We start from the raw sequence: 9,798 nt of genomic DNA on the forward strand, positions 1-9,798 counted from the left end.
TGTTTTGTGTCTCTGTAGTTTTGAGACTTTTGTAGTTGTAGAGAAATTAACCAAATCATGATAAAATATGATACATTATTGTGGGATATACTAAAGGCCCTGCCTTGTCACCTGACCCACAACAAAACTAGTGAAAACCCCTGTAATACTATGTCCCTTTTACAGAAGTAGAACTGTCTATGCAGAACCTCAAATTATTTTACATTGTGGTATTGCTAACTTTCTTCCACTCTTCATGCAAGTATGTGATATGATAGTGAAACCAAACAGCACCCTGCTTCTGACTTTGTTACTGACCCCATACAGGAACCCACAGTTTGAAAACCTCTGGACTATAACAATGGAAGCACTACAGTTTTTAATGACTAATGTATTGGTGTTGATAAAAGTAATTTCTGTCCAGGAAGTGTTTTGCCCAGGCCTTTCAGGACTGGCCTTATGTTATTGGAAATATAAAGGAAAAATTCAGCCTCACAGTAATGTAGCTGCAAAGTCCCCTGATCCTTAGTCACTCCTGGTATTATAAATAGATCAAGATGGCCTCCAGAGTATCATGTTGCATTGTGTGTGTGTGTGTGTGTGTGTGTGTGTGTGAGAGTTTGTGATATCGCTTCTACGTACAATTGTATTTCAATTATCCCAAAACAGCACCAACTGATCTGTGAAGACTGAATCAGGGTATTTTGTTTATTTTGGATTGTGTCATCAAAGAAAATGTGTCACTAAGTCTGGCCAGGCCACTGGGTCAACTCTTATCAGCTTGGTTAAACACAAGACATGTTTGCACACTCATCTCTGAGGCTTTTGGGAAGGAACAAAGTGTTGTGTATTGGATTTTTTTTTAATCAGCCTACAGTAAGGATGATAGCAAAGGCAGCAATTGAGGAAGTGCTGTTAATGTCTCACCTGTCTCTTACCTTGTGGGTCCTCATAATTCATAACACAATCTGGAAATATAAGCGGGTTACTATCTGTGAAACATGTCAGAAGCCTCACATGGTGCACAACGAACGTGCAATTCTTCCAAGAACCAACTGGCCAGTATTTTATGTGTTGGGCACACCATGTGTGTATAGCAAGTCTAGGCTTGTCAACTGATCTGGTTTACGAAATGCAGGCTCTTCATTTGTGGTTACAAATTATCATTTTGTGGTATAAAGTGAACTTATTTTTGACAATGGCTCTGTTGATTCCTTCTGTGACTTATTGTGACATTCACAAAGAATAAACAAGTATGGGAAGTGGTTTTCCCTCAGCAAAATGCATTTCAATCTCAGTGTTATTGAAATCATTCAATTCATTTCAAACACTCCTGCACTGTTCATTACAGATCACGTGTTGCTGAAGTTTTTGGAGCAGGTGCATCTGGGCCTGAAGTTTTGCTGTAACACCCTGATATATGCAAGAGGTCAACGCTCTGCACCCACTCTGCATTTTCATAATCTGTCAACAAGACGTCACATGAGAATATGTCAAAGCACATTGAGCAGATGTACTCTGACTAGATGTACTGATCATGACTTACAATTGCAGTCACTGCAGAAGTGAGCCACGCTGAAATAGTTCAACAGTTCCCCATGTGGGTAATCACACAGAGCCCAGTGCTGTGTGTAGGAAGTGGAACTTTGAGACAAGTTAATATTGTGTGAACTGCAGGGGGTATACAGGGATGTGTATGGTGGTATGAGTCCCTGAAGTTGAATAATATCTATTTTTAGATTAGGCCAAACTACAGGAGAACATGGAAAGTCCCTGCAAGTGTTTGGTCAGTTGGTGGCTGACTAACTGAGAAAGGAGCAATGACCTGCTGCTGAAAAGAGATCAGTTTAGTTTTCCTAGTTAATCACAAACAATGTTGAACCAGATATGTGCTTGGTAGAGTGTTAATGATGTGGCTCTGTGAGACTTTCCTTTGGAATTACAAACCATATGGTCATATTAATGTTAGGCAGCCCTGCTAATTATGAGGAGAGCGCCTTCGCATAAGGAGTTAGGTTAGGGTGGTGGATAGGTCAAACAAACACGAGACCTGTTTAAAATGAAAAGTAAATGGCGGGCTTTCTCTAACATAACGTAACAAACAGAACTACATCACATTTTTTGTCACACACGTAACCAGAAGAAGGAAAACAAATGTACTGATTTAACTCAAACAACGATCTTATTCTAAACTTAGCTAAGTAGTTTTGTTGCCACGGTAAACCCAGATTTAGTTGTAATTAAACCTTTTAAGTGTTCACTGCTTCTTCTTTTATGTTTTGTTAACCCTTGTGTTGTCTTCCCATCAAATTTCAAAATCAACACTTTTATTGAGGCTTTTTATCGATCATTTTAAACGTTTTCTTATATTTTTGTCCCTTTTTTCAACACTTTTGTCACTTTTTTGAATGTTTGTCACTTTTTTGACGTTTTCAACACTACGTAACACTAACTTATGAACTGTAGTTTCACAGCTATTAGGAATGATTTCGACTAAAATTAAAGGAATGTATGTTGATTGATAACCACAGACTGGAGTATGTCAACTTTTACTCAATACTATTTCAAAACCACTTCAATTTCTTTTTTAAATGCTATAAAATTGCATAAGGGCAGCTTTGGCTCAGTGGTAGAGCGGTTGTCTGCCATTCGGCCCAGTCCCATGTCGAAGTGTCCTTGGGCAAGACGCTAAACCCAAAGTTGCCCCCGATGCTGCGCATTGGAGTGTGAATGTGTGTGAGTGTTTATCTGATGAGCAGGTGACACCTTGTATGGCATCCTCGGCCACAGTGTATGAATGTGTGTGAATGGTGAATGTATCCTGTATGATGTAAAAGCGGTTAGTGAGTAGTAGTTGTAGGACTAGAAAAGCGCTATATAAATACAGCACATTTACATAAGACACCCCAAAATGAATCAAAGTAGAGCTTTTTACTAGCCAAAGAGCGTTGTGTGGAATCAATCATGTTATTGTATTTAATTGGATAGTTAAAAAGACGTGTGTGTCCCCTTTTCTTCATCTAGCCATCCAGTTAACAATGGGGCCCTGGCAGGGGAGAGAGGAAGCTCGGTTCAGCCTGCTGGTGAAGCCGCTACAGCGCGTAGTGATGTGCCCGACCCCGGAGAAGAAAAGGAGTGCTGGCGAAGCGGCTCTTAAACATCTTGCAGAGTGGATGGAGAAATATATGCAACTGCTGGCAACAAAACAAGGTGCTGTAGAGCCCAGGAACCCTGGCTTTTTTCTCACACGTATCTGTGTACGCTTGTATTTGCATGAAGGAAGAGAAGAAAGTGTTTTTTGTCAGGTAATTATGACATTTAACCAATATTTGAGATGTGTTAAACACTATTTGACTGAAACAGTTATCAGAAACAATCTCAGAAATAATTTATTTAAAAAAAAAAGACCAAAAATGTTTGGACTTGACAAAGAAAGCTGAGTTCTCTTTTGACTGAAGCTAGACTAAAATGACCCTAACCCTAACCCTCTAAAACTTGACTAGTGAAAAAACGTGTGTGACCAAATATGACTAAAACTAACAAGGAAATTTGTCACAAGGCATAAGACTAAATTAGAAATAGGTGACAAAATGAACACTACCAAGGAGGATACAGAGGATTAAAAAAACATGATGGACTTCCATGGATGATGGAAGAGGTAATTATCTTCACTTGTTTTACGGTGTGCTGAAGTTCCCAGATTACACCAGTTTCTGAAGATAGCCATACTGAGAAGTACAAAGGCCCAATCACAAAGTGGAAGCACTAAAGACTCACAGATTTAATCGATCTCAGGTGCTAAGTGAGTGAGTGTGTTAGGCCACGTGGGCTCAGATAGGTAGAAATGGGATTGGGACAGCATTTCACGAGATCACATGTTACCATGGCAAGATGGTGCTGACATTTTAAGTTTGTTGCTTTCCACACGGCCAAGGCACAGGAGACGGCCGGCTAATAGCAAATTCTTTCAAACTCTTGTTTTACAAGCTGGTCCGTACGGACGACAGGCCCGTTCCGTTCTGTGGTCTTGTGTTGTGTTGGAATTTCTGTGATTTTCCTACAATCTCCCCGGTAAACGTTACAACACTTTGAACTGTGGGTAATTCCCTTTGGTGAAGTCTACATAAGTGCAGACTGACGGAAAGGGCTTGGTAAGTGTGTACTCAAAACCTCACGTCCTTTGAAATTCGACATTGGGACAACCCTAAGCCTTTAAGAATTTCGTAAGATATTCCTTGTCCCCGGTGGACGGACCCCACTGACTTTGGTGATTCCCTGACTTTCTAATTAGTATGACCAGCAGGTTAAATGTTGTTACTCATTGAAATTGATTACCAAAACAGTTTGTATAGATATTCATGTTATAAATGAAACTACCCAACAATATATAATGTAGGCTGACAAGTCCAGCTGAAAGATTAGCCATTGACAGAACTGTTTTGATCAAGCCAATTTCTAAAATGTGAGGATTTTTCCGCATTGAGTACTTTTACTTATAATACTTGAAGTACATTTTTCTGATGATACTTACATACTTTTACTTAAGTAACATTTTCAATGCAGGACTTTCACTTATAACATTATTTTTACGGTGCGGTTTTGGCAATTTACTTAAGTAAAGGTTCTGAATACTTCTTCACTGGTTATCCCCTAACTTCCCATCAGCCTCAGCTATACCTTGTGTTGAGTTTTAAATAGCAAATTAGACAATAAACGATTTCAAAGGTTAGTAGTTAATCATCCCACTCTCTCCCTCTCCTCTGTCCACGATCCCTGTTTTTGTTGTGATGTTGTGACCAGATAAGACAGCTGTCCTTACCCCCAAAAAAACCTTAATCACACACACACACACACACACACACACACACATACACACACACACACACACACACACACACACACACACACACACACACACACAAACTTCCCCATGTAAACATAGTTCCACACACACCTGTTGCTGCTCCTCCTGGATGAGTTTCATCACATGCTCAGATTCTCTGTTGTGAAACCCTGCTCATCAGTGTGTGTGCGTGTCTCTCTCTCTCTCTCTCTCTATGTCTCTCTCTCTATGTAGTCTCTCACATCTGCCAGCTTACATGGCAACCGGCAGGAGTATAGGCCTCACATGGTGTAACATTCACACTCTTGTTTGTTTCTCAAAATAACCTCAGATCACCTATAGTCTTCCAGCCCCCCCCCCACCTTTTCACAGCCGCTCCACCCACTGTCCCGTGGACTCTAGTCGCTGAGCAACTGAAACTTTTGACTCAGTGACTTCTAGTTTCAAAGAAATGCACACGGAGAGTCCTGTGTTATATCACCTGATCACAGTATGTGTACTCCACACAAAACAGCTGACATTGGTCTCTAAAAGTAATTGATGAATGAAATTATGTAATTGGTGCAATTATCTGAATTGTCTGCATCAATCTATATTAACAAATTAAAGGTAATTTAAAAACAAATTCCAGCCCTTAAAATTGTGGTCCGACAAACACTTTAGTACTTACTAAACGCTTCAGTAGTAGTACTGTTATTCTGTCTTGCGGGCTAAACAGGCAACCGAATCGGGCTTTAATGTCTCCCATCTTCCTTTTCATCATGCCGAAATTAATGCTGTGAATCTTGGGGCTGCGAAGGATAGAACACTTGGGTCCTCCAAATTCTTTAAAAGGAGACCGCATTTGAAGGAGCCTTAGAAGTTAAATTAAACGGGACAGCCTTTGTCGCGCCGGTGTAAAGCAAACGTTCCTCGAATGCAGCCTCAAAGGATGCAGCCCCTGAAGCTGCAGCTCATAGCTGAGCAGAAACATACACATTCATTTTAGCCAGCTGAGACCCCCTTGGGGCACCACTGGCTTTAATTCCACATGCAACAGGTAGAACAAAGCCATTTCATCCTGTTCCCAACTGGCTAATTTTTAAAGCTGTTCCTAGTAAAAGGATCCTTTTCCTATAATATCCTGTGTGTGAGGACCCTGCCTGGGCATGTTAAGACCTGTGTGGACAGGAGTGTGAGCGGGGTTAAACAGGCACATGATGACACATACAGGACACACAGGCGCTCAGATTGCATTCACTGTGAACTGACTAAACACCGTGAAGACATGCTGCACTGAAAGATGGAGAGAGGTGTATATGGATTGAATTTTTATTGTGAAAAATCAGTAAACAAAACCAGAAAAAAACAGTACAAAAACATCAGAAGAAACCGTTTTTTTTTTAAAAAGGTAAAATTGTACCTTACTAAATACAGAATTTGAAGCGTTTAAAAAAAAAAGCCTCAATGCCTCAAATTCATAAAGCAAAGTCAGGTATTATTTCAGCATACCGTAGACACAGTATAATTGCTGATAATACCGAACTATATTGTGCAATATATTACATAGGGTAATGAGTCCTCAGCAGTGGGAAAATACAAAACCTAAAAGCCCTACCAAAGTTGTTTAAATGCAGTCTAAAGCTACATTTTAAACGTGTACTATGCTATTCTGATTTCAACACTGCATGAAATATTTGGATATTTGATGTCTCATCATATTTTCATCATTTTGCACTGAAGCAACAGCCAGTGATCCAAACAGTCACCAGACACAGCAGCAGCTCTGACTTGTACCAAACAGTACACAGCCCCGGGATTTATACATGACAAGTCAAAATCTCATGATTTAATACAGGCTGAAAATAGCACTTTCACCTTTTGTGAAGTCAGACAGGTTGAGAAGGGGACATGGAGCAAGATTGCTTGTTTTCATAGGTTTAGTTATACATATACAACATATAAAACTAAATAAAAAAATTAATGTTATACATATAAAAGTACATTTCGAGGTATAAAAATGACTTACGCATTTAACAAATCATACTATATATATTTTGATTTATTGAGGTACGTCAGATCTAATGTGTCAGTAATGGACTTTTTAATAAGTAATAATTACTCATTAAAGTTGGAATAGTGCAGATCTGCTACAAAATAAAACCATGTACAATGAGTTTTTAAAATGAGACCTTTTTTCTACATCGTCAGTTATAAATAAACTGGTCTCAAATAATAGCATTAGAATATGAATCCGAGCTTTGATTTTGTCCATGCCTGTTTGAGAAATACGTCAGAGTCAGCGAGCCATGGTCAAACAGTTTATACGGCAAAGACCCCTTAGATGTCCAAGTGTCTGTCTTTGGGTCATAGCACTCAAAATTGTCTGAGTCCTCGACGACGTCGTGGCCGTTGATGTGACGTCCGCCGGTGACGTAGACTTTGTTGTTGAGAACGGTGGCAGAGTGGTGCATCCTCCTCTCCTTCAGGTTGGCACACTTGACGAACCGGTTGGCCTTGGTGTCGTAGGCGATCATTCTCCTGGTGTATCCTGTGACAGGACAGACATTCATTTGAGAGAGCAGCACGTGTAGCTCAATCAGAATGCCTTGGTGTAACTCTACAGTCTGATTCATTAAGACATACACCAATAGTAGTGAATTATAGCAAAATGAATAAGGTTCTATTTTTTCTCTCTTGCTGAATCCAAGGTGCACTGTGTATACATTTATTAGCCCTTATCACCACAAGTACATATCTACCTCCAATAATGTAGATTTTGTCATCCACAATGGCTGCAGGAGCAGACACATTCTTCACTGTTCTGTTCTCCATCTTAGACCACATGTTTCTGGCAATGTGATACACCTACAGGTGGGGAGGGGGAGCAGGGGTGAAGAGAAATAGATGCTTGTTGAGTGAATAAATTAAAATGGATAGATGGGTGAATGAATAGGAACGCAGACTAATCGAAACGTAAATTTAGTGATTAAAGAACATTGTGTCATACCTGTATTATTCTGACTGGGTTCTGCATGGCATCTGCTCCTCCAAACACATATATCCTTTGGTTGGTAGCGGCTACTGCAGGGTGCAACACAGCCTCAGGCATGGGCGCCATCGTCTCCCATTGGTTGAACATACTGTTGTACCTGAAAGCATTATTGACAGATGTGTTATTATTTGCTGTATGTGTTGTAGGCTATTACCAACAGACGGTTTTGGTTGAGGATAATTATGGTCTAACTTACCTCTCCACACTGCCTGTCAGTCGTTTGTCAGGCCCCAGGCCCCCCAGGACAAAGATGAAGTGGAGATACGAGACACTCTGGTGGGCAAAGCGTGGCTCCAGCATGGGCTCTGCCGTCCGCCACTGGTTGGTCTTGAGGGAGAGTGTGTAGACAGTTGTATTTACTTTGCCGCACTTTGTGTTTGCAGTCAGGCCTCCAATTACATACAGGACACTGTGTAGGGCGACATAGGAGGCTTTGTACAGACGAATGGGCAGCTTGGCGAGCCACTGCCATTTATCGATCTTCTCATCAAAGAAGAGGGCCTCCCTCGACGTCTGCTCGTTGTTCTTCCTCCCTCCCACAACCACCAACATGTCGTGGTAAGAGTAGCGCCTTGGTGCCACCCAGAGAGGTTTGAAGCCAACTGCTGAGTCATCATTGCATTTTGTGCTGCCGGAAAACATCAGGCGTCTAACAGATTCTACGAGCTCGGTGCAGAGCGGGGAGGACTGGATCAGCGGGTCGTTGGCTATGAATTGGAAGAGGTATGTAGGATGGATGTGACGTAGGCGAACTTTCTTAAAAAGGTCACTGATGGCGCCACGCCTTGATAGAGGATCATGGTGGATCCAAGCAACAAGTGTTTCAAAGACCTGCTCCTCCTCCGCACAAAGACCATCATCTTCGAGGTATCCCATGAGCTCTGGTAAGGAGAGCTCACACAGATCCTCAGATGCCGACACATCGGAGAAGCTCTTCACGGCCATCTCCTTTGCTTTGTCTCTCAAACTGTTACAAGCCACGATCTCGGAGAGTCTTATCATGCTCAAACAGTTGTCAGGGCTCAGTTGCTCCTGAAGGAAGCTTGAGCAGGCCTCGAAAACGCGGCCATATTGCAACATGGAAGCCGCCTGCATCAGAGGCAGGACGATCTCCATGTTGATACTGATGAGTCCTGTGTAAACATAGTCAATGATGCTGCTCAGAATGGCCGATGGGACGCCTTTCAAGTTGATCTTGGTCTGCCGTGTCTCTATGAAGTTGTTGCAGAACATGGCCCTGAAGTAGGGGCTGCTGGAGACCAGGACGTTGCGATGGCATGGGATCTCTGTGTTGACCCCTGAACACAGTGACACATCAGTCAGGATGTTCTCCTGTCTCAGTCTGTTGAGCTGCAGGAGCAGGCTGGACGACTGCTCCTGGTCTTTGTAGTGGAAGACCTTGACTGGTTGGTCCATGCTGAGGAGCGAGACCATGTTATTATTACCTTGGTTGGTTTTAAGGCTTTTTTTTTTTTTATTGAAGCTCAAACCACCTCCATCAACTTGTATATATACTTTACACAAATTCAAACTCAAGCGTTTAAGCTATATGATCGCTTACTAAGTAGCCATTTGAGGACTTGCTGTGAAAGAACGATTGTCAACCATAAACTGAAAGATTATAAGCTCTACTTCAATGTATGACGTAGACTTCATCAAAACTGGATTACAATTTAGTAACAATTTACTAAATTGAGAAAATGTCACATTTGCTTGTAAGACATCTTCGTTATTAATTATTGTCCATACTGATTAAAATCCCCAGAATTTACAAAGATCATAAGGGTAGTGAAACAAACACATTACCACACAACCAGGCTAGTGGAATGAGTTTTAATAAAGTCCTGTATCCATGTATTCAAATATGGCCTGCAAATATTCTTGGTAAGCTTTCCACCAAACCACTGCTTAATGTCTAGTTTACAGATTGCAAGTAATTTGA

General features: G+C 41.2%; 1 protein-coding gene and 1 long non-coding RNA gene across 2 annotated transcripts in view; one reads left to right on the plus strand and one right to left on the minus strand.

Moving 5' to 3' along the window:
- The first annotated feature begins 6,212 nt into the window (after positions 1-6,212).
- Positions 6,213-9,798, plus strand: part of LOC117946116 — a 19,114-nt gene continuing 15,528 nt past the window's right edge. Inside the window, exon 1 of the long non-coding RNA XR_004656971.1 lies at positions 6,213-6,426. This is a non-coding gene — a long non-coding RNA (uncharacterized LOC117946116). The remainder of the gene's footprint in view (positions 6,427-9,798) is intronic.
- Positions 7,030-9,798, minus strand: part of klhl38b (kelch-like family member 38b) — a 3,181-nt gene continuing 412 nt past the window's right edge. Inside the window, exons 2-5 of the mRNA XM_034873974.1 lie at positions 8,053-9,273; positions 7,812-7,953; positions 7,564-7,669; positions 7,030-7,352 (exon numbers count right to left, since the gene is read on the minus strand). Of these exons, the coding sequence (XP_034729865.1) occupies positions 7,030-7,352; positions 7,564-7,669; positions 7,812-7,953; positions 8,053-9,272 (1,791 nt within the window). The 5' untranslated portion in view covers position 9,273. The remainder of the gene's footprint in view (positions 7,353-7,563; positions 7,670-7,811; positions 7,954-8,052; positions 9,274-9,798) is intronic.

The sequence above is a fragment of the Etheostoma cragini genome, chromosome 6 (genome assembly GCF_013103735.1).
Source record: "Etheostoma cragini isolate CJK2018 chromosome 6, CSU_Ecrag_1.0, whole genome shotgun sequence".
Classification (NCBI taxonomy): domain Eukaryota; kingdom Metazoa; phylum Chordata; class Actinopteri; order Perciformes; family Percidae; genus Etheostoma; species Etheostoma cragini.